Here is a 25,553-nt window from a genome sequence, read left to right as displayed (position 1 = left end):
CTGAAGTAGTTTTGGGTGGACCCCTTTAAACTGGCAAAGTTTCATTGAAATCGGTGAGATGGCTTGTGCCACCCCCGCCTGGTCCTATCATGGATGCACTCTTAAATCACTACTTCAGGGCAAAACTTGCTGAGTCAGAGTGGAAGTAAGATGCAGAAGTTACAAAAAAAAACATGTTTGTCTCTAGGCCTGAAGTGCTCGAGTGCTCTGTTTCGTCATGAGATCGGCTACGTCCTGGGTCAGATGCAGCACCCGGCAGCGGTCCCTGCCCTGCGTGCAGTTTTGGAGCATTCCAGCGAGAACCCCATGGTCCGACATGAGGCAGCTGAGGCTCTTGGATCCATTGGCAAAGATGAATGTCTTGATGTGCTGAAGCGTTACCGTGGAGACCAAGAACGTGTTGTCAAGGAGAGCTGTGAGGTTGCTCTTGACATGCTAGAGTATGAGAACAGTGACCAGTTCCAGTATGCAGATGGACTCGTCAGGTTACAGGGTTAAATGTAAAAACTGAAGGGTTTTTTCTCTTTAACACATTTACATGTGTATAATTTCTCTGTACAGTTGAGAAAGCTGCACAAAACTATTTCTATTTCAGTAAAACTTTTGGATCCTATGAAATGATGCCTTGCAGAATGGGAAATATTCATACTAGCATACCTCATATAGTCAAAACCCCAATTTTTCAAGTCCAAACAAAGTATACAGTGTAGGGGGACAACAGGAAGCAGAGCCCTTTGTGTTCATTCACTCAAAGGTATCACTGCATTCAAATACATACAATAAACAGTATCTATCTGTGGAATTTTGAACAACTCATGGCTGACTTTACAACTTTGAGGGGGGTTTTTTTGTTTGTTTTTGAGAATAAATATTTTCTTCCTGGCCATATACTACTTCTCCTCCATCCATATGAGCTTTGTGGAAGTTACAGTATCTCCACTTTGTCCATACTGTGTTCAGCTTTGAGCTCAACCAAAGCTATGATTTGAACTTGAAGGCTTTTCTTTTGATGACACACTGTTTTCTTTCTTTTTCCTTTTTGTTTTGGAACTGTGCAATCATGCAGTCCTGTAGAATGGAGAAGAACCAGTGCTAGATTGACTGGGTCTGATCCACAATACACTGTAGTGTATGCCATCCCAGTGTCAGTAACAAATTAGTATAAGCTAAAGATCTATCAGCTTCTCTTTTGTGGGTTTAGAGTATGTTGGTAAAACCAAACTAACAAAACTAGCAAAATAACTTAAAGATAACAACAACTTCAGGTTCTTTTCTTTGTTTTACTTTGGTCCAAAATAGTACAAGCACATTCAGAACATGTACACATCACAAATAATCCTCTTGACAAAACACTTCAAGTTAGTTGAAAATTCTGAGGAAAAAATTGGTGCAATTTCAAGAACACAATGCCTCAGTGACAGGAACTTAGACTTTGTCTCAGAGTATCTACAAAGCCATTAAACTGTATGTCACAGCCTATCTGGGACTGAACAAAATACAAAATAAATAATAAATATATAAAACAACTCTTCTACACTGTAAAATCTAATTGTTATCATTACTTTAAAAAAGCATGCAAACCACTTGCACTTAAAAAAATAAGTAAAGAGAAATAGGTATTTTAAGTTGTACTAACTAGTGTTTTTTAGTAGAGTACACTTAAACATGAGTGTAAGTAACTAAAACAATCAAGTAGTTTGTACTTGATAACTTACTTTAGATGTACTTTCAACTTAGTAAGGACTATTCAGAATTACTATTTTAAGTCACTAAATCATTGCATGTGAAGTTTACTCTGTGTGTCGTCCATACAACACACTTATCTAAGTTGAGCTAACTTATGGGACATTCCCTGCAATGTAGCATTTCTAGTTTATATTTACTTGAACAGCAATCTGACTTACTTGCTAAAACCATGCAAACCGATTGCCTTGAAAGAAGCTAGTAAGTGTTACTTCAGTAATCTGAGTGCTTGAAATATCTATATATGAATGAAAAACAGGTTCCAATTTCCTAATATAATCTGATTTACAGTTCAACATAATAAATCAAGGTAGTAACAGTTGAAAGTTCAATTATATCCATTTTTTAAAATTATTTTTCTGTGTTTTATATCAACACGCCAACAAGTGAAGGGTGGCAGAGTTGTTGGTAACTTTAGAAAAAAATACAAAGGTTTGAAAACAGGGTTGGTCCACACAAGCTGGCACTGGTTTACATTCATTAAATTTCAAAAAGTCACAGATCACACATTAGTTTCAGGTCTGTTAACATATTATGCCACTCTGAAACCACTACTATATAACAATATATTGATCTTTTTTGGATCAAATAAAACATTTTGTACAACAGCCAATTTATTAATCCAATGGACATGTACATGTTTATATTGTACAGTGAAACAATATCTTTTTCTTCAGAATAACATCAGAAACATCAAATTTTCTACCAAAATATTTTGGAAACTTTCTGCTGTAGGAGTACAATGGAATCTGCTGGACTGTCTGCCTACACATACACTACCAAAATCTGCGTTGTTACAATAATGTGCCAGTAATACTCTCCAGCTGATAAAAAAAAAATAAAGGTATAAATCTGGAGAAAAAGAAAATCCAATCCTGACCTTTAATTTGACATATAATCCTGAAAACCCAGCTTTAAAACTGTAATAACAATAACACAGACCAGCCTTGGGATAAAGAACCAACATGCTGACAATTGCAAAGTGTATTCATTCAATGAGCGCAACAATATCAAAGAGTTATGAGTGCCAATGGATCTCACATACGTGAGAATGAATATACATACATCTACCACCTCTTTGAAGCCCTGGGGTGACAATTTGAGTAGAGTGTTAATTTAGTGAACAATAAAAAGCAACTGAATCCATTCTCATGAACAAGTGAGATCAAATGTCACCACTTACACATTTATTTGCATTCTAACTCGAGGAGATTTTTAAGACTTTGCAGTTTTGGTGAGAGTTCGTTCTCTCCCAAGCCAAGCATCACTCTTTGAATGAAGCCAAAAGTGTTTTTCATGGCTTTAGGGTAGTCCAAATGTAAAGCATATGACAGCCCAAACAAGAGGCAGAGTGCCTACGGTAGGTTCTGGAGATCAGTAATTACAATACCTCCCTCAACAATGATGGCAGTAGACACTGGATCAAGGTGGAGCTGATTTGGAGAGAGTTGCACATCTTCACGGACAACAGTCAGCACCCCGACAGATACTTGTGCCCACGTCTCATCAGTGTCACAATCCTGTAATGAAACCAAACATTACAACAGGGGAATGTTAGAAATTGTCAATTCGAAATTGTCACCATGTCATCTGTCCTGCCTACACTGCCTTGCAGCCTTGCACATTAATTTTTCATGTGACATCCACAAGTGTTGATAATAGTACTTTTATCAACATAAGTAGGCCTTTACATTTTCTGATCAGTTTACAGGTGTAAAGAACATGAAAGAAATTAAGTACTTAAGTCTACCTCACATTCAGTTTCCTTTGCTGTCCTCACTGGCTTGCACTAACTCGTGTACCATAGGTGAAGGGAGGGGAGGGGCCACAGGGGCCATGGCCCCTGCTGGAATCTGATTGGCCCCCTCTCGGCCCCCGGGGGAATACTGTTTTGTCATTGGGTAGTTTCTTTGAGGAGCGCCAGCTAGTTGTTACAGCGCAGCTTTATGGGGCGGGGTGAACAGAGTATTGTGTTAGTGTTAGTGACGGGAGCGGCTGGAGAATAAAACAAGCACACCTCTTCCCTCATGGACACTGAGATGGTGAGGGCCAAAACGTGCGGTAAATTAAACACAAACGAGTTACTGATATGTTTTATCTTAACTCGTAGATTTACCCATTATCTTTAGTTCATCATGTAACACACTGATGACAAAAAGTTGATGGTATTAAGTAGAGAAGCTGATGAAACGTACCAACTAGATGGTAAATAACCATCAAGCGGTTCCTGCATTCATGATTATGTGACACGAAATCTTGCTACGGTTTTTGTTTGTTTGTTTGTTTGTTTTTTTTTAAACAAGGAAAATGTGCTAACGTTAAATGAAGACACTTTACACAGAGATGTTTTGGGAGCAGCCAGGGCATTCCCAATCCCAAGTTTGGGTTCCAACTGAATGGTGTGATTTAGTCTCTGTTACAGCAGCAGCAGGGCTCAGAAATGTCAGAAAGAGGCACAGCCAGCATGGTTAGTTATCTGATCCTTTTCAGGACTTTCATGTTGTCATATGTAGAAGGTCTCTGGGGGTCCATTGGACCCCAAGAAAGAATATGCGCAAAAATAATTGTTGGTATTCATTGTAGACTTTTATACAGTGTTAAATACATTTTCTAATAAGTTGACATATTTTTGGCTCCAAATGCATATTTAAAAATAAAATCTTTAAAAATAAAAAAACAATGCCTGTCACCTAAACCAAATGGCCTGGGGTCCAAAAGAGCCCAAAAGTCCTGAATAGAGTGAAGAAGAAGCCATGTGAGAGTCAGACCAGTGAACCCAGACAGGTTTAGGGGGATGGTTCTGAGGACAGGCATCCAAAGCAGGACCACTCCAGCAGCTGTAGCCCATCATCAGCACGAGGTGACATGCAGAGCAGGACAGACAGACATTCCTCAGAGCAAATTAAGAACATTGTTAATATAACAGAGGAGAGCATTGTGTTTATGTGTGTATTTACATGTACATTTACAACATCAGTCTTCACGCTGTGAATCAGTTTGAGTGTCATGAGTTGCTTTTTTTTTTTTTTTAAATATATTATTTTGGCCTTTGCCTTTATTTAGAGTAGTAGAGAGAGACAGGAAAGGGGGGAGAAGAATGGGGACAGACCTGCAGCAAAGGGTCGTGAGCGGGATTCGAACTCACGACCGCTGCATCGAGGAACTACAGCCCCTGTTCATGGGCCGCCCGCTCTACCAGGTGAGCTATAGGGGGGCCCGTCATGAGTTGCTTTTGAAAGAAGCAGTTATTGTACATTCCATGTTGTACAAGTATGTTCTGATCAGAAACCTTTTCCAGATCATGTTTATTTTGTTAGATCTATTTAATTAGGTCAGGTCTATATTTAGTCATACAATGTGAGTACAGTAAGTAAAGAACACTTCTCGAGAAGTTGCAATAGGCTACATCTACGAATATCGCAGTAATTGGGTGCCCCCCAAAATATAGCATTGGCCCCCCCCTAAAAATAAAACCTAGAATCGCCACTGGTGTACACGAGCAAAAGAGATATTCTACCTGTCTAACTGTGGCAGAGCAAGTGGGATTAGTGCTGTTGAGCTCAACATTACAGCCCAGTGACAAGGAATGTCAACAAAGTTACTTATATGGCTGCTTCATTGTATGGCTGATGCTACCAGCCTAGCTCATGTGAAGCAAGGAAAATGCACTCTATACCAGGGGAAGGCAATCTATGGCATGTCTTCCCACAACAACAGGCAAGGCCATCAATACTAACACACAGAGCAAATCAATAAAATAAAATATACTTTTTTTTGATTGCAATACGGGCTGCAAGGTGGCGCAGTTGGTAGCACTGTTGCCTCGCAGCAAGAAGGTTGCCGGAATCTTTCTGCGTGGAGTTTGCATGTTCTCCCCGTGCAGCGTGGGTTCTCTCCGGGTTCTCCGGCTTCCTCCCACACTCCAAAAACATGTTGAGGTTAATTGGTGATTCTAAATTGTCCGTAGGTGTGAATGTGAGTGTGCTTGGTTGTCTGTCTCTAAGTGTGGCCCTGCGATGGACTGGCGACCTGTCCAGGGTGTCCCCTGCCTTCGCCCTAAGTCAGCTGTGCTCCAGCCCCCCCGCGGCCCTAATGAGGTGTATAGATAATGGATGGATGGATGATTGCAATACTCTTCAAATGTAAAGTATATATATTCGTTCCCAATTAATGACAAATATCCCGAATATGGTGCGCTCAGGCTCCGACGAGGGGGGGGCGCGCTCAGGATGAACTGGAGTGAGCGTGACGTGACGCACAGGCCGGATTTGGCTACAAAGACCAGTTTCTGTGTTTAGGTTAGTGGTGACGGCTCCGTTTCCACGGCGGCAGGGATTTTCGGAGATCAAGTTTGATATCCCAATTCCAGCCTAAAATGCTTTTGAGAGCTTTCGTCTCAGTATATTGTGTACACCAATGTTTTTGACAGCAAGAGAGCACATATGCAAAAATGTGAAATTTCACACCTTTTTTGTGCTTAATTTCACCAACTTTCCTTAAAATTTTATGACTTTACTAGATTGTGCCAGTTCTAAAAGTGTTTGTATATTACACACAAAGTCAAAGCAAAGATGACGAATAAATGCCAATTTGCATTCCTTCATCATCTTTGCTGCGTTGATTTTCGAATGTAAGAACATGCAATGTAAAAAGTATTGTATTATCATTATATCAGTGGCATAAAATGTGTTAAAATAATAATTAGATTGTTAAATGCAATTTTTTTTGGGACAATATATTCAACAAAAGTAGTTATCATGATCCATCATGGCACTCTGGTCTGTCTCCTCATTGGGAAGGTCTGGTCCATCTTTGATGCAATGACCGTTCCACTGGGGTTCCATTTTTTCATTTCTTCAAGCAGAAGTTTTCTCTCAGCCTCCAGGCTATCTTCACTCTGCCTCTCAGGAATGTCCGCTAAGTAATTAACCTCATACCATTTTGGTCTTTTGAGGCCTTTTGAAGCCATTTGTGGTCTGCCTCCTTTTCCAGCATTTACCACAACCTCTATACATCCTGCTCTTTTCAGTTTACCACGATAGTTCCCCATTTTGTATTTCAAACTATACTTCCAGCCAGAACACCCATCTGGTGAACCTGGTTCCCTCAAGCAGGGATGTTTGCTGATAAGTGCAAGTGCCACAGATTGGAGCCAGTCAACAGTTGGGTAGGTATCAAATTTGTAAATTGTTTCAGCAAGCTTTTCCAGAATACTATGCTTCATGTCTTTTGGTACATTCCAGTGTGTTTTGTCTCGTAGATACGCAAGATTAGCCTGTCTCAGTCTAAATTCCACATCAACTGAGAAATTTGGAATGTCGAAAAACTCCGGCCATGGCTCATGTCTCATTGGTGAAGTTGAGCTGTGTGTGGATAGAATCTCTGTGTCATCGGAGGCACAGGAGGCATCAGATGTGCTGGTGGTGGCGGCAGTCACCGGCAGCGGAATGACCTTGACAGTAGCTCTTGTAGTTGGAAAGTCTACTATGTCATCGAGGTTGCAATGGGTATTATCGAAATCAGGATCTTCATACATGACATTGAAGTAATACTGCAGCTTGCATTTTTCCTTGATTTTGGTTTTTAGCTCTTCAACCGTTTCTGGTTTTCCATCTAGTGACACTCTCTGTATGTTCTGTTCCGTTATGATGACTCTCAGTTTATAGCTTTCCATGGTCCTAGAAAAAGGGAATACAGCTTTAGTGCATAGTCCACATACTGTCATTCAACATGATATGTACCGCTTAAGTGTCACATACACATTGCCTTTCACTCGGTAGGAGGATAAGGGGAAAACGTCATTCAGCTCAGACAGCTGGGTGACAGTGAGGGACCCTGCCCCACTGAGGCACAACTCATAAGAACATAAATGTTCAATGTACCACGTGGTCAAAAGCCTGCAGACAAACAGGATTTGTGTGTTGATGACAACAATGTGTGTTATTTTCATGAACTCTGGAAGACCTGAGCAACTTCCAACTGAAATGATCATATCTGTGCTGTATTTAACACCATGAACACAAGCACTTTATCAATTTCCAAAGGAGGCTTGAAGAATGTTGAGGAGTCTAAATGAAAGGCCATCATCTTCTGGTGTCTTACAGCCAAGGTACAGTACAGACCAAAAGTTTGGACACACCTTCTCATTCAAAGAGTTTTCTTTATTTTCATGACTATGAAAATTGTAGATTCACACTGAAGGCACCGGTCAAGGTTCCCCTAGACCGGGGCATAACAGATGTGTCTGCTGCTAGAACTCTGTTTGGCATTGACATGGTCTCTAATCTGAGCTGCTGTTGACCTGCGATTTCTGAGGCTGGTGACTCGGATGTTCATCCGAGTCACCAGCCTCAGAAATCGCAGGAGAGGTGACTCTTGGTCTTCCTTTCCAGGGGCGGTCCTCATGTGAGCCAGTTTCTTTGTAGCGCTTGATGGTTTTTGCGACTGCACTTGGGGACACTTTCAAAGTTTTCCCAATTTTTGGGACTGACTGACCTTCGTTTCTTAAAGTAATGATGGCCACTCGTTTTTCTTTACTTAGCTGCTTTTTTCTTGCCATAATACAAATTCTAGCAGTCTATTCAGTAGGACTATCAGCTGTGTATCCACCTGACTGCTGCACAACACAACTGATGGTCCCAACCCCATTTATAAGACAAGAAATCCCACTTATTAAACCTGACAGGGCACACCTGTGAAGTGAAAACCATTTCAGGTGACTACCTCTTGAAGCTCATCAAGAGAATGCGAGAGTGTGTGCAAAGCAGTAATCACAGCAAAAGGTGGCTACTTTGAAGAAACTAGAATATAAGGCGTATTTTCAGTTGTTTTACACTTTTTTTTTGTTAAGTACATAATTCCACATGTGTTAATTCATAGTTTTGATGCCTTCAGTGTGAATCTACAATGTCAATAGTCATGAAAAGAAAGGAAACTCATTGAATGAGAAGGTGTGTCCAAACTTTTGGTCTGTACTGTATGTGCCACATTCTTGAAATTGTGAGTGTTGTGCACAACTTTTTTGAAAAATTTGTGCTTCCCCTCAAAACGCATCATCCACACATCTACTAGTGGGCCAAAGATTTTTATCATTTGAGGGTAGTGTTCAATGAAATGATGTTCTGGACGAAATTTCGGAAAGGTTTCCTGCAGCAACTCTCTGTGTTCTGAGATTTTGCAATCCAGGAAGTGGATTAACTCATCTGTAAAGTGTGATGACATCACCAACTCCAGGATATGTTTAAGAAGCATCAGTATCTCCCATGCTTGCTCTCCCTCAGGGATGTCATGGCCTATCATCAATGGAAGCAGCCTCAGGAGAGACCAATTTTCATGGCCCAGTAGTTCCTTTAGAGTTGAAGGTCTTTGGAATGATCTGTGGTTGGTCAGCTTTATCAGAAAATGTGCATGGAAACTGCCTAATAGCTTTGTTCAAAGACTCGAAGGAAACATACTTCTTGTTAATCAAATCCTTAAGACATAGTGACAATTCTGCTGGGATTATCACCTCCATAAAATCATGTAGAATGTCAGGTGAGAAACCATCCACCACATGGAAGTGTGTCAGGTTTTTGTTCAATGGACACCCCCTTTTAACACCATGATGTCTGACTGTAGTAAGGTCCTGTGTAACATCTTGCACATGTGTATCATGGTACTTTCTTGTCCTTGGCTGGTGTAGACCTGATTGGACCTCCTTAACCTGTATGTCATCTCGCTTACACAGACAAAACTGACAAAAGCGATCTGCTGCAAAACTCTCCTGGAATCCTGCCAAAGAGTGAGCCCCCAAGTTGTCCACTGCTACATACAACACAGTGCCTTTGACACTTTCAGCTAGATCAATCCATTTTCTATACACCGCTTAATCCTCACAAGGGTCGCGGGGGGGCTGGAGCCTATCCCAGCCGACTTAGGGTGAAGGCAGGGGACACCCTGGACAGGTCGCCAGTCTATCGCAGGGCCACTCATGTTTGCTGCTCCATCATACCCCTGTCCACAGATGTTTTTGACATCCAGATTATTTTCCTGAAGCAGCTTCATGACCACAGTCTGCAGTGCCTCTCCTGTTGTGGACACGACATCACACAACTGTATGAATCGTTCCTTAATGGTCATGTCATGGACATATCTAACCACAAAGGACACCTGCTCAGTATGTGATACATCAGATGTCTCATCAAGCAAAATGGAGAACTGTGTGGCTTCGGTCACGTCTTTCAGTACTGAACATTTGACATACAAGATGCCTTTTTTTCATGGACCACATCCAGATGAAGCCTAAGCACACTGTCACATTGGCCAAACAAGTCCACGAGACTCAGAAAATTCCCTTTATTTGAGCTTGATGTGCTTTCATCATTGTCCCTAAAGGCCAAGCCCTGTCTTGCCAGAAATAGAGTAATGTCGATCAAATGGAACATGATTTCTCTGTTTGTCTGCCTCTGTTTTTCTTTCTATGTTTGCATCTGTGAATCACCTACAGCAAAAGCCTTCTGCAGTGTGTTTCTTTGAAAAGCATTCCACCTGATCATGCCAAGCATGTGTGATTCACTACCGCGGTGTTCCTTTATTTTGACTTTGGCCTACCTCCACAAGCTAATTCCTGAAGACTTCCATCCTGTCCTACTTTGAAACTTTTCCTCATTCACAGCTGAAGCAGTACATTGCATCATTCTGTGGTGAATATTCCAGCCACTGCTCATTGTCATACCAGTGGGCTTGAAATGATCACCCCTCTGCATTTTGGGGGAATTTAACAACAGGATGGCAAGGGCCAACTGAATTTGAAATCTTAATGAAAGCCTCATTGTACTTGAGATTATTGCACAGTACATGGGCAGGGTCATTTGGGTGGTTCAGTCTCAACAAAAAAAATCAAATTCTGAGTTCTTCGACTCTGCATCATCCCTTGATGGCCTCTTGTCCTCACTCCCTATGTCATCTCTTCTTTGACTCCCTTTCTCTGGTTCTTGTTGGGCTGTTGATGTGCTTGGTTGATCATCTGTCCAATCACACATTATTCTTTTGTTATTATATGGTAGAAGCAGTAGTATGTTGTTTTGCTTCTAGTATTTCAATATTTGCATGTGATTAGTAGTTTGGCCTTCCCTACCATCAAGTGACTTATCTTGCTCTTCTTCACCTGCAACTTGTTGCCCCTCATCTTAACTGGACATAAATATTTGCTATTAGAAGACTAAAAAGGAAATAGTCCATGAATAAGGACATATGGGTGGTTGACAAATAATCTGATTTTGACTGTTTGCATGTCACACAGACTGATAAAAAATATTTTTATGACAAGTCATTTTTATGACAATAATATCAAAGATGTGAGTGTTTAAAGATTTTTACTGAGAATTTCAGAATTTGAACATTTTCAGAATTTCACACATTTTGATATATGTATTTACATACATCAAAAATGTCATCTGGTGTGACTGTCCAGCATATGTGTACCCTCAGAAATAAGAGCATAATTTCCATATGATATATAAATATTTAATAGTTCTGCAGTGCATATAAAATAATGTTAATTTTTTTCATGAAGGATTAAAATGTAATTTTCCCTTTATATGAAATATCTTTCATTTCACACCATATGACAATTTAAGGGACTCAAGCAGCAAAATGGTGGGGAAAAAACACATATTTTAACACAAAATGAAAAAGAACACATATATATTTGTAGAGTAATAACAACAAAAAATCAGGAAAGACAGCAAAGTTTTTTTGTTTGTTTGTTTGTTTTCTGTCTGACTTATGTCAACCACCCATATTAACCAAGCAGTAGTGACATCTTTCGTGTTTCTTTCACCTGCTGGCTTGTTGCTTTGCAACCAGCCTCGTACAGACGAACTGCCTTTTGCTGCCTCCCTCAGCTGTTGCTCCTTCTCCTCCGTCCTCCTCCGTTCAGTTGGCATTCTACATTTAACACCCATGCCACGACAGCAATAAAAGATAATTTACTTCGGGAAAACAAAAAAAAGTTTTCTTAATCCACCATTATTTTGTGCAAATGCAAGCTATTACAAGTTACAACAATGATCAAAATGAGCAATAGTGTTATTTTTCCTTTAAATGCTATACCGCATATGTGTGTCACGTCAAGATGCAAATATCTGGATTCAAACATGACCATCATTTGGCGATTAATGAAAGACAATGCGTGCCTGCGTGGTTAATTAAAACAACTTTAAACTCACCTTCTTTCACGAAGGCAAATCTTCTACAGATGTCTGTCTCCCTCGGACACATGTACGCACAAGGGACGTGTGTGTCGCAAACAGCAGTAAACTTGAATCTATTAAGGACCTGCCAGAGCACGGTCACAATTTACTCCCAACTCGAGTATTCAACATTTTTAAAAATAAATTTTGGCGGTTTTGCTTAAGTTGATATCTGCGGTCAGGTCAGGGCAATACTTTTGAGCATCAGTTCACATTATTTAATTTTTTATTAATTCCATTTTCCCCGTGAGCTTTTGCTGGAGAACCAATTGTATGTAAAAGCTGAAAAGATTGAATTTCACGTTGACTCTGTATCTTTTCTTGGCTTCATCATTGCCCCTGGAAAGATGCAAATGGATCCAGCAAAAGTCAGCGCCGTGGCTCAGTGGCCTACACCTGATAGCCGCAAAAAGGTTCAACAATTCCTGGGATTTGCTAACTTTTACAGGCGGTTTATCAGAAACTTCAACGCCATAGCTGCACCTCTTCATGCACTTACATCTCCATTGATTCCGTTCCTGTGGTCCTCTCAAGCAGAGGAGGCCTTTCAGCAGCTCAAAGCACGATTCACTACTGCCCCCATTCTCACTGTTCCTGATCCCAGCCGGCAGTTCGTGGTGGAGGTGGACGCCTCCAATAATGGGGTGGGAGCCATCCTCTCCCAGTGCTCTGAAAAGGACAAGAAGCTTCATCCCTGCGCCTTCCTGTCTCGGAAGCTCTCACCGGCTGAGAGGAACTATGATGTTGGGAATCGTGAGTTGCTGGCAGTCAAAATAGCACTGGAGGAGTGAAGACATTGGTTGGACGGTGCACAGCATCCTTTCATTGTATGGACTGATCACAAAAATCTTGAATATATTCACAAAGCTAAAAGACTGAATTCACGTCAAGCCAGGTGGACATTATTTTTTAATCGTTTTAATTTTGTGTTGTCTTACAGGCCGGGGTCCCAGAACACCAAGCCTGATGCCTTGTCTCGTCTGTTTGACCCCGAGCCTATGGCCAAGGAACCTGAGTCCATCCTACCACTGAACCGTGTGGTAGGAGCAGTGATTTGGCAAATAGAATCTGAGGTGAAGCAATCCGACACCTAGTGGTTGTCCGGAGAATCACTTGTTTGTTCCTGTTGACATGCGTCCACAGGTGATCCATTGGGCTCACACTTCGCTGCTCACCTGCCATCCTGGAGTGAAAAGAACCATGCAATGCATTTCCCAGAGGTTTTGGTGGCCCTCCATGGAGCGAGAGGTTCAGGAGTATGTGGAAGCATGCTCCATCTGTGCCCGCAACAAGCCCTCCTCCAGAGTGCAGATGGGGTTGTTGCAGCCCCTCCCTGTTCCTACTCGTCCCTGGGCTGAGATCTCTCTAGACTTCGTCACGAGACTCCCGGTCTCTGAAGGTACCACTGTCCTCACAGTGGTGGATCGATTTTCTAAGATGACTCATTTCATTGCCTTGCCTAAGCTGCCATCTGCCAAAGAAACAGCTGAAATTATGACGACTCATGTGTTTCGTATTCATGGATTTCCAAAAGATATTGTTTCAGACCCCAGTTCATCTCCAAATTCTGGAAAGAGTTCTGCAAACTCATCGGAGCCACCGTCAGTCTCACCTCTGGGTATCACCCGGAATCTAACGGCCAGACAGAGCGTCTCAACCAGGAGTTGGAGACGTGCCTTCGATGCTTGGTGTCGCAGAACCCAGCTTCCTGGAGCAAGAATCTGGTGTGGGTAGAGTATGCCCACAACTCGCTCATCACATCTGCCACCGGCATGTCACCGTTCCAGTGTGTCTACGGATACCAGCTCCGTCTTCTCAGAGGCAGAAAAGGAGATCACTGTCCCATCGGCTCACGCTATGGTACGGCGTCGCCACCGCATCTGGGCAGCCGCCCGCAAGGTCCTCCTACGCAGTGTAGACAGCATGAAGAGGGCTGCAGATTGGAAGCGCCGACCCGCTTCAGTGTACAAGCCTGGCCAGAAGGTCTGGCTCTCAACGCGGCACTTGCCTCTCCATGCCGTCTCCAGGAAACTGGCTCCACGGTTTGTGGGTCCCTATCCAGTGTCCAAGGTCATCAGTCCCTCCTCTGTTCGTCTGCTGGGTACTGTCATGTCCAAGAAGTTATGTTAAGTTTTTGTCTTGTGTCAATGTGTCATAGTTTCCTGTTTTATTTTGACATTTAACTCTCCTCTTGTTTCAGGTAACTTGCTCCTTCCCCTTGTGTTTCCCACTGTCTGATTGTCTGCCCTGCCCTGATTGTTTCCACCTGTTCCCCATTACCCTGTGTGGGTATATATAGTCTGCATCTCCCTTTGTCCTGTGCCAGTTCGTCTTGTCTGAAGTCAGAGAACCTATGCCAGTCCATGCCACGTTGTCTTGCCAGAGTCAGGTTTTGTATTCTTTTGATACTCTGCATTTACCACAGTCTTGCCTTATATTATTTTGATACTTTGTCTTGCCTTTTTCTATAGTTATAGTTTTTCCTTGTGAGAGTGATTTTTTTGTTGTGCAATATTCCAAGTAGTATTCCAGAAGCCGCCGCAGGTTCTCAGCTGGTGTTGAAAGGGTTGCATTAGTTTACAGACCGCGGCCTACATTTTGGCTTTTTAAAGCAGCTTGTCGAAATGTTTGAGACTGAACTTTTAGAGTTTGAGACGGACAGATGGTCAGCTCATTGAAAACCAAAGTTGCGAGTGTGAGCCAGAGACTGACGACAAAGAATCTATTGTCATTAATAGATTATTTATTTGAACTTTGTCTTCCGAGTCGTGCATTTGGGTTCACGTCCTAGTTCGGTCGTGTCAAGTTCCAGGCAAATGCAACCTGGGGCTTTAGTTATTACCTACACCCTCACTGTCGGAAGCTACAGCCAGGCAGCATCACAGGACAGGGCTGAGCAGCGCTACTGATAAGTTAATAACCACGTAGTGACATTAACAATGACTCAGCATGTCTCCTGGTTCACTTTAACTCTCTTTGCCATGAGTCAGGACGACTAATGCGTGCTTCGTTGCGTCGGTCATGCTTTTCATTTATGTTGCATTGCTAAAGCTGTACTAACTTAGCTTAAGCTACTCCCTGTCTGTTTGTGGTAGCAATAACATCGCTGTAGTTATGCCAACCGAGCATAGCGTTAGCTAACAGCTTAAAAGTAATAACATAAGTGTAAAAATGCTGTAGAGTACAGAACGAGCGTTCATCACTCCGTCAGCTTGTTATTAATGATATCAATGTTAATTCAAATGCTAAAGCTATGTTTTGATTCTCTGTTAATCTAACAGTGTAGATCAAATGAATGCCGGGCTTTAACATTGGCTGGAAATCACAATATGGTGGAGATGAGCTGCTTGGCGGAGGTCTGCTTTTCTCATTCCGCACAGCAGCTTAGAATGGGAGTGGACTGATCTTACCTCACAACGGCGCAATTTTTTTCACAGACAGTGTCAGATGGTTATTCAAACATTGGCTTTTGTCATGTTTCCTGGGCAGCTTACACAAGTCAAAGAAGTTAACAACATCTCTGACACTGAAACGATTAAGAGGGGCTTCTCCGCTTTTTTGCCCCATGCAAAACAAAGAATGAGCTGATTTCTCACTCATTAGTCACAGGCCGCTTAACGTGACGTACAGCTTATCAAAGCGTAAGTGAGAAAAGGAAAGGACTAATTCATGAGGCTTCAGACCGGCGCGCAACAGCAGCTTTTCAACAGACTCACAACTGGAGTAAACACAGGTAAACGACTCCTCTAGTCCATGTACATTAACCATGGCTGTGTGTTGGATTATGGCAACCCGAACGTTTAATGTACGCATCCAGATTGTTGCTTTCACTCACGTGACTTATTTTTCCTTCACACCCACACTGTATTTAAAGTAAAAATGTGTACCGCTGGCTATGTTTAACACGTAAATGACGCAACTTCACGGCTAGCTTTAGTGACAAGCAAGTTTACTTACTGTTTCCACCCTTCACCATTTCTCCAAGGAAAGACAGTGACAATGCAATATGAACCTCATTTAACCTTACATCAAACACATTTATGCTGTGCTCACTGAAAATTGTAATTTCCACGTTGCAAATTTTGAAAGTCTGGCCAAAATGCCTTCACTGTCAACTTGGGAAAAACGGAAAACTCGTGCTACAACATTTCAAATGTGGAACTGTCAAAGTCAGCTTTGGAACCATTCAAATAGGTTTTAAGCAGATCAAGGGACGATGGTGGGAAACCGTCAAAAAACATGCCTGAACGGGTTCTGCTGGTTGAACATTAGCCATGCCTGTTTGTTAGCTCGTTAGCTAGCTAACGCGAATGTAGTTGTAGCAGTCATGAAAACATTTTAACAGACTAACTTTATAACTTACCTTTTTATTCTTCAAAAGAATAAATGAAAAGTCGCAAAGCATCCACGTTGTGTGTCCTCGGGACTCAGGAGATCAGCACCGGTCTGACTGTCCTGTCTATTTGCTGGTTTGAGCGGGAGCCGGCGGGAGACTGAATGTGTCTACTGCGCATGCACACTTCTTCTTCTTCTTCATCTTCTTCTTTGTCACCCCAGCCTCTCTTGCTACTTATTGTTGTGAGTGAAGTTAACTCAAATTATACCATGGTCTGGGTGAATACTCGATTCTGATTGGCTGCAGGGTGTCCATTAAAAAGTGTTATACCATGGTCTGGGTGAATACTCGATTCTGATTGGCTGCAGGGTGTCCATTAAAAAGTGATATAGGACACCTATAAAGAAGTTCCGGTCAAATAACCTGATTGTTCTAAATTAATGCGCTGACTCAAACGGTAGTTGGTAACCGTGGCAACAGAAACTCAGAACATACGTTAATATACGTTATTTCAGTTTATTTATCACAACGGCAAGACAGCAATAAAAACATGAGTGATTTTATAGATAGCTGCGGCCGACCGGTTACCTTGGCAACGCGTCACAACGAGAGACATGAAATAGTCCGCTCAGCCGCTTGTTGTGGAAAACTTACGATTTTAACGGTAAAAAACAACATTAACGTATTAATAATTGATTTAATATTTATTTAGTAATATCTTTCGTAAGTGACCATGGTATAAGCGGGATAATGCCCTTCGAGGTGTCCATTATCAGAAATTAATGGACGACGCGGAGGCGTTGCTTCCGCTTCGCGTCGGACGGTTCACGCCTCCGCGTCGTCCATTAATTTCTGATAATGGACACCTCGTCGGGCATTATCCCTTACATAATCTTCACTCAAAACATTAAGTGCATTACTTTTTTTCACCATGCAAGTAACTGTCACTTCATAAATACCAGTAATGAGTGTATCTTGTTGATAACCTAGTAAAGTTAAGTAATTTATGTATGTCATGGCAACTATTAGATTTTACAGTGGAGGTATTAAATACCTCATTTGTCATTTCCACAAATTATCCTGTGCTAACTCAACAAACCATACCAACTGAGGTAGACACTATTCAAGAGGGTTGATTTACTCCCTGCCTTGTAGGCTATACTATTGATAGAAAAATAAAAGCTGTGCAATGCATGAACAATTTCAACAAACCAAACTTATAAACTGAAGTGACACAGATTGCAGTAAATCACACACTGTTCACTTTCTTTAAATTTCCACAGAAGACAATCATTTTCACAGAACTATATCAGGGTGCAGTGTGTCATGCAACATTTTACGTGGGGTTACCTACTGATTATTTTACTCCTGAAACCTGGCATCTTTTAGCTTTCACAAGTGCATCAATATCAGGTGTCACATCCTGAGTGGCAGTCAATTTCAGGATGTTATTCAAGTGGCTGTGCGTGAGTCTTGAGCGCAGCTTTGTTTTGTTGATGCTCATTACAGAGAAAACTTGCTTACAAAGATATGTGGTTCCAAACATGCACAACAGTTTTGCAGCAAAGGCTGTCAAGTTTGGGTAACCTGGCAAGAGATACTGATAAAATGTGTTCAAGGCAGCTGCGGCACATTTGCCCTTCAAATCTGAGTCACACTGCAAGTCTATTATTTCAAGCTGGATGTTGACGGGCAGATCAGAGACATTCACGGTGAATGGCAAGCAAAAGACTTTGAAGTCTTTCTTTAGTTCACCAAAAATCTGAACACGTTGCTCAAACTCCCGCAATAGTCCCGTTATTTTGTCTTTAAACCGCTTCATGTCTGCGGCATGTTGGGTCGCACGCACACCTTTCAGGCAAGGAAAGTGAGCTGCATCACCAGCTGCGAGTTGCGTCTCCCACAATGACAGCTTCAGCTTGAACACACATACGCTGTCATAATACTGCCTGATAACTTTATTGCGCCCTTGCAGCATTTTGTTCAAGTTATTCAGGTGCTCTGTAACATCAACCATAAATGCAAGGTCCTGCATCCATTCTGTGGACTGAAATTCTAACACTGGTTTGCCCTTTTCTGCCGTGAACTGTTCAATTTCCTCACGAAGATCAAAAAAATGGCTCAGCACAGCACCTCGGCTTAACGATCTTACCTCAGTGTGGTACGGCAGGCCATAGTTGTGATCTTTCTCTCTGAGAGGGCTGTCAAACTGACAATGATTCAGGCCTCTGGATTAACAGTTTGGACAACCACCTTCATGACATTATCTATCTTTAATGCCTTGCAACGCAAAGCCTCCTGATGCAAAATACAGCGAAAAGTCCAAAAATCCCGTCCTCCATTTGCAGTCTGCACTTTTTCTCTGAACTTTGTCACAACACCTGCTTTCCTCCCGATCACTGAGGGCGCACTATCTGTAGTCAGGCTGACAGCGCGGGACCAGTCCACTCCGAGCCTGTCCAGCACGCTGAAAATATCAGCTGCTGTTGTGGTGTCCGTCATTGGCACAAACTCCACAAACTCCTCGATGACGGTCAAAGTGCCATGAACTCTGCAGATGAATATGGCCAGTTGCGCAACATCAGTAATGTCTGTGCTTTCATCGATTGCAACTGAAAAAGCAATGAATGACTTTACTTTGCGCTTCAACTGGCAGTCCAAATCCACCGAAAGATCAGAAATCCTGTCTGCAACTGTGTTTCTTGTCAGGCTGATATTTGCAAACATCTGGCACTTTTCAGGGCACACAATCTCCGCAGCCTTCAGCATGCATGTTTTCACAAATTCACCTTCACTGAATGGTTTTGAGGCAACTGCAGTTTCATTAGCAATAAGGTAGCTAACTTTCACTGACTTCTCGGCTATGAGTAAACTGCTGTTTCTTCAGAACCGCCAACAATTCATTCACCTTCTCTCTTCTCTGTTGTCCTTGAAAGTTGTTGTATTTGTTGGCATGAAGAGTCTCATAGTGGTGACGAAGGTTGTATTCTTTCAGCACTGAAACATGCTGTGAACACACCAAACACATAGCTTTCCCATTCACTTCCGTGAATAAATAGGAGGATGACCATCTTTCCTGAAACACTCTGCGTCCACTTGTCTCTTTTTTGATGGAGACATCTTGGGGTATTGAGGGTGCCAAAGTACGATATGTCCAAAGTAGAAGATGTAAAAGCGCAGGAACAACACAAGGTAGCTCCAGATTAGCTGTACTTGCTTAGCGTACTTGCTCAGCCGTGGTATAAACAGTTTGCTTGCTTAACAAAATTGCAATTGCGACATCCAGTGGACACATTTAGAACAGCAGTTTGTTTCATGGAAAAAATTACAGCTCATTTTTATACTTTGCAAAATCATCTTGCGGGCCGGATTAATCCCGTTCGCGGGCCATATGTTTGACACCTCTGCTCCACAGTGATTAGCACTGAGATTAAGTAGGGCATCAGTGTGGTGGCTTACTGGTTGATTTCTTACTAGATTGCTGTGAAAGGCAGGATGTAATTGTAATTACTGGCAGGTGTACAGTGGCAGCTGGTGAAAATTTTTGGTGGGGGGGTGCAGTCTGCAAATGACCTTTTATTTAAATCAGAAATTAGAATATGAGTAACATCAGGCACAACCATTTACAGGAATACAAATGGTCTACTTTTGGGGGATATTCTAATCATAATATACTTTAACGTTATCAAGCATTACCAGAACTAAATTTTAAAACCATTCATCAAACTTTGTTTTGAAGATTGTTCAAAATTTCTTTTTTCTAAATTAAAAAAGTATTTTGTGCATTTCTCACCTTGTTCTAGCCACTTTCTTCGGGATCTGACAAAAGCACCTCTGGCCTTATCTTCGTATGCTTTATCAAGTTCTGCTTGTGCAGTTGTCAGTTCTATCACCTCTTCCTCTGACAGATTTACTCTACCTGATAAACTCATAATTTTTCCAACAATTTGAAATTCTTTTTCTTTATTCCTTTTCGAGAGCTTTTTACTTACTAATATAGCCAGGTTCCTGATTTCAAATTTCATTAGCTCCCAGCATTGTCCAAAATTTAAAAAAAAAATAAATCTTTGCTTGTCTCCAGTATTTGTCTATGACTTCTTGGGCTTTTTTTTTTTTTTTTTTTTTTTTTTTTTTAAGTCTTTGTCATGTAGAAGGGTTTCATTTAGTTTCCAGTATTCACTGCTGGAGTTATGATTCCTTATTCTCATATTAATCCTAATTGTTACACTTTTGTGATCTGTAAGAACTGTTGGCTCTATTGTAACCAAATCCACTTTGTTTTCAATATCTGATGAGATTAACCAGAAATCTATTAGTGATCGAAGAGATCCATCTTTATTGCTCCATGTATATGCTTTTTTATCTAAGTTCCTGTGTCTCCAGATGTCAATCAAACTTATCCTGTCACAAACATTTTCTAATTCATTTATTTGTTTCTCTCTGGGAGGCCATCTATCTATGCTTTCATCCATCACTGTGTTAAAATCCCCACCCTATAGAACTTTAGCTGAGGGAAAAGCTGATAGCAGTTGTGAAATCTTGTTTTCCAGTGTTGAGAACAACGTCATGTTCAATTGCTTGTTATTGAAAGCATATGTATTTAAAAGAATGAATTGAAAATGGTCATGTTCTGTTAAGAGACTTATCCATCTTCCATTTGTATCTGCAAAATGATTAATTACATGGTCTTTAAATTTACCGAGCAAAATCGTTACCTCTGCTGATCTATTGTTACCATAAGACAGCCATATATCCTTACCCCACTGACTCCTCCAATATGTCATATCTGTTTGTGCAGCATGAGTTTCTTGAACAAAATAAAAGTCTGCTCCTTTATTCTAGCAATATAAAAAAAGACATTTCCTCTTCAATTGATTTTTGATACCCCTGGCATTGACAGAAAGAATACAAATTGACATCAGTCGACATATAAGAAAAGAAAGGAAAAGGAAAAAAATAAATAAAATAAGCAATAATTGCACCTACTCAGAAACCCTCTGGGTTGGGAGTTGATGCAACTATGGCTGGCTATTGCAGCAGATCAGAACGTATTTAAACTTAAAATTCACCTCTCTACATTTCTCTCAGAGGAAACATACAAACAAAGACCAAAATACCAGTCAAAGCAATGTTGTCGGCAGGCAAGCTAGTCTATTAAAAATATTCCAAAGAGAGTGCAAAAAAGAGAAGAAAAAGTGGTGTTACAGCTCCCTCAAAGAGAATAAACATAACAAAAAACATATCAAAAAACAAAAGTTGTGGGTAGCTAGCCTATTAGAAATGTTTGAGAGAGAGAACAAGGGGGAGAAAAACCAGGACAATGACAATGCCAGGGGCATTTGTAAGTGAAACGATCAGAGCAGGCTGACTGCTTGGTTTGACTTCTCACGGGATCCTACTGTTCATTTCACAAACAACCACATGCTGTCTCTTAATTCAGGAAGTTTGAAAACATATATGTTGGATGGGGTATGAAGTATGCAGGAGAGGGGTACAGCCCGCCTGTACCCACACTACCACAGAAAGAATATCGCAGCAGAGGTTGAACCATGAACAGAGATCACAGATCTCCTTTATAGCATTTCAAAAGACTATCCTGCCATAATCAAACTACTGAGACTGCATGCAGACTAATAGCTGTCTGACATCATTTTCATAAATTAGGATCAGGTCTAAGGCTGCTGTCCCCTTTCCACTTTCCAGTTCATCTTGAACCAGCCTACTGATATAACCACAGTGCCGAAGACTTGGTCTGCTGAGCTTAACAGAATCGCTTCGGCTTCTTATAAAATATGACTGTGAATGACAATTCAGGCCATTTGAAACATGTGTTCACATATGTTTAATGTGCATGTGGAAACATGATCACATAAGCCAAATACAATTATGGTAACTAATCAGAAGGTTGAAAATCATTTGTTGTGAGGAAGGTCCAAGTGTGACCTGCCTTAAGACAACTTTAATAAGGTTGTTCTGTGAACCCTCCATGCATCACTAGGCTTGTTAGAAGACATTCTGCAAGCCACAAAGTTTAAGAGACAAGATGTACATGAAACAAGGATTGTCTGCAGGGCTGACACTCACATCATGAGGCAATGCAGCATGGGACAGGATGCAAGAAACAGGTGATAGTCATTCTTGGGGAAGCGCTATGTGATGACATATGTTGTAAAATGCGCGATACAAATAAAATTTAATTAAATTGAATTGAACTATGGATGCATGTTGGGTAGGGTAAAAAAATTGCGTTTAAGTAAATGTATTTTGGGACAATGTTAAGATGCTCTCGAGACCACCTCCAGGTAGACCGAGGATCATCCATCCATTATCCATACACCGCTTAATCCTCACTAGGGTCTCGGGGGGGCTGGAGCCTATCCCAGCTGACTTCGGGCGAAGGCAGGGGACAGTCTGGACAGGTCGCCAGTCCACCACAGGGCTATACTTAGAGACAGACAACCAAGCACACTCACATTCACACCTACGGACAATTTAGAATCAGCAATTAACCTCAACATGTTTTTGGACTGTGTGGGAGGAAGCCGGAGAACCCGGAGAGAACCCACGCGAACCGGCAACCTTCTTGCTGCGAGGTAACAGTGCTAACCAACTGCGCCACCTTGCAGCCCGACCGAGGATCATTCATCTGCTCATTATGAGTGTTAGGGAAAAAAAGAATAATTCAGAGAATATGGTAGTTGCAAAATACTAAATAATATTAAAATGTGAAAATGCTTTATGGGCCTTCAGAGCAGGATTATGGGGACATTTTGACTAATTTTGTAGTTATTGCCAGCCATAGTTATAATACAAATTACAGAGAACTGTATGTTGAGGTTGGGGGTCCTCTTTTTTTGTAATCAATGTATTCATTTTCTAACTTTGCCTTTTAATATTGTTATTGTTATCTAGGTTTATTTGTGCTCCTACATATTTTATTTTCTTACTGGGCTACACTGTGAATGAGGCTGCCATCAGTCAATATCTTCAGAGTTTAAGTAAAGGCTGAATGAACGAATGAAGTGGCTTTAAAATGTCGCGTCATCAAACGTTGACGGAAGCAGGTGGGTCACGTGCTGCTATAGAACTCTCCAGATTAACATGGCGACCTGCATGAAGATGATGAGCGCTGCCAGACAGCTCCACAGAAGTTCGGCTCTGGTTGGAAAACCCAACTGGCCCGGAGTTGTCGCCCACCGGACCGACCCTTCCGCTCTTAGCCGGCTTCAGCCCCGGCGGTCCTACAGCAGCGCCGGTGCCCCCCCCAGCACCTCGCTGAGCGGAGCCATGACAGCTGGCTGCCGGCTGAGCGCAGCTCACCGCTGGATGCGGGCTGGAGCCGTTCCTCGCGTCCGCACCGTTCTCCTCACACCGACCTCTGGACCCCACCGTGTCCCAGTCAGATTGTACGGGAACCGGGCTAGCGGTGCGGGCTTCTCTGGGGAGGACGGCGCGGACAGCTCCGGCTCGGGGGGAGAGGAGTCTGGGGGAGACGGGGGAGGAGTGCCTTACAACGGAGCTCAGATGACGGCTCTCACCCCCATGATGGTTCCGGAGGTGTTCCCCAACGTGCCGCTGATCGCTGTGAGCAGGAACCCGGTGTTCCCCCGCTTCATCAAGATCATCGAGGTGAGAATGATGCAACGCTCCGTGTTCTGTGGGGCTCAAGGGCACGGGGATGATGTAATCCCAGCAGCGCCGTGGACTGCCGTGGAGTGGAAACGCTGCTGTTGTGCCAAAAAGTGAGCATCCGCCAGAAGTTCTTGACCGTCCGCTGGACCGTCTATTCTCATGAACGTGTCCTGACCTCCGGATTACACCGAACCAGGACTTTAACTGGTTAGAATTAGCTGTAAAGAATTAATTTGTACAATGCAATTTTCCAATTGGCAAAAAGTGACTACAGCCCCAGGATAAACGCAAAACACAGAATTTCTTTATTTAATGTATAAAACCCATTCATAAACTATGATAATTATAGTTTAAACGTGTCAGACACATACAGCTTAAATACAAGAAACCCTGCCATGATACTGTCTAAATCTCAGGGCTGAGGACGGTTTGGTTCAGTTATTGGTTACAGCAAACACCACTCACATCAAGGTCTGTGTATTAGCACATTTTGACAGTTTGATTCAGATGAAAGCAGCTGTAGATGTTCATAAACTGAGCAATGAGGCTTTAACATGACAGCTTTTGGCATCACTCCTTGGCATGACAGCACAATGCAATAGCTTCTGTCCTTTCAGTCTCAACTGCTTTTCACATGAAGTGAATATGTATGGGGGCATAATTGTAGCAAAACTATTTGTCCATGCGTATGGAGAGTTGTCTGTCTGTATCTCAGTCCGTTCGTCCGAAGTGAGATTTGTCAATATGTTAAAGAAGTTGTCAGTGCGAACTGGAATCTACAAAAGTCGTCTCACAATTTGTCTGTAATCAGGTTTTACTGATATATATCAATTTCATTTGTAAATTCAGCCCAAAAAACGTGTTCCCCAACATTTTAAATCCCTTAATGCACTTAAAGTTTTATATTTCACCGTCCATTTAGGAGAAACGGCTATTTTGAAGAAAGAACTACAACTTCCAGTAGTGTTACAATACAACGTGATTGGACATGCCACGAAATATGTAGTTTGTCTTGGGGTTTACAGCTAGGGTTGTGTTTTTGTATTAATAAACTAAAATAAACAGATTGAAATACTGACAAATGTGCTACTGTTAAATAGGACTGGACCCGCATGGCCGACTGTTCATTCGCTGTGCTGGTATCGGGATAGCAATTTTGATGTCTGAATAAAGTAACGACAAGCATGTAGCCCAAACACAGTAATAGCACTTATATTTATTCACAAATAAACGATAATAGCTATGAATGATATTCGTTGGAATCACTTTCAGAGCGATCTCAGAACAGCTTCTTTCTACCTGGATATATTTCTTGTCTTTTCTATTTGAATGAATACGGAGCTTATACACAGCGCCGATGTTTACAGAATGTTAACGTTGGTCAGTGTGGGCGCACACATCTTTATAGTGATCTTATAGTTATTAGTGTGGATGGGCCATAACAGTAAAATTGATTAATGCCTGACTGTCGGAAGAAAAGAACGACCATAACATCACAGTATATGTTCTGTCTAATAGGGGGAAAAAAAGTGGCCCAGACATGTTTTAATAATTAGGGTCCGAGCACCCAAAAGGGTGCGAAGACCCTATTGGAACTGCTCGGATTATTA

At 41.8% G+C, this 25,553-nt stretch overlaps 2 protein-coding genes across 4 annotated transcripts in view; both read left to right on the top strand.

Annotated features, from left to right (window-relative positions):
* Nucleotides 1-890, top strand: part of dohh (deoxyhypusine hydroxylase/monooxygenase) — a 16,709-nt gene extending 15,819 nt beyond the window's left edge. For all 3 annotated transcript variants that reach the window (XM_008277309.1, XM_008277311.1, XM_008277310.1), the window contains one exon: nucleotides 188-890. In XM_008277309.1, the coding sequence (XP_008275531.1) occupies nucleotides 188-498 (311 nt within the window). In that variant the 3' untranslated portion in view covers nucleotides 499-890. The remainder of the gene's footprint in view (nucleotides 1-187) is intronic.
* A 22,522-nt stretch (nucleotides 891-23,412) lies between these two features.
* Nucleotides 23,413-25,553, top strand: part of lonp1 (lon peptidase 1, mitochondrial) — a 26,775-nt gene continuing 24,634 nt past the window's right edge. The window contains exon 1 of the mRNA XM_008277308.1: nucleotides 23,413-23,940. Within this exon, the coding sequence (XP_008275530.1) occupies nucleotides 23,413-23,940 (528 nt within the window). The remainder of the gene's footprint in view (nucleotides 23,941-25,553) is intronic.

The sequence above is a fragment of the Stegastes partitus genome, unplaced genomic scaffold (assembly GCF_000690725.1).
Source record: "Stegastes partitus isolate 25-593 unplaced genomic scaffold, Stegastes_partitus-1.0.2 Scaffold95, whole genome shotgun sequence".
In the NCBI taxonomy this organism is placed as follows: domain Eukaryota; kingdom Metazoa; phylum Chordata; class Actinopteri; family Pomacentridae; genus Stegastes; species Stegastes partitus.
The sequence above is the reverse complement of the archived record's forward strand: the minus strand, read 5'-3'. Positions and strand labels throughout refer to the sequence as shown.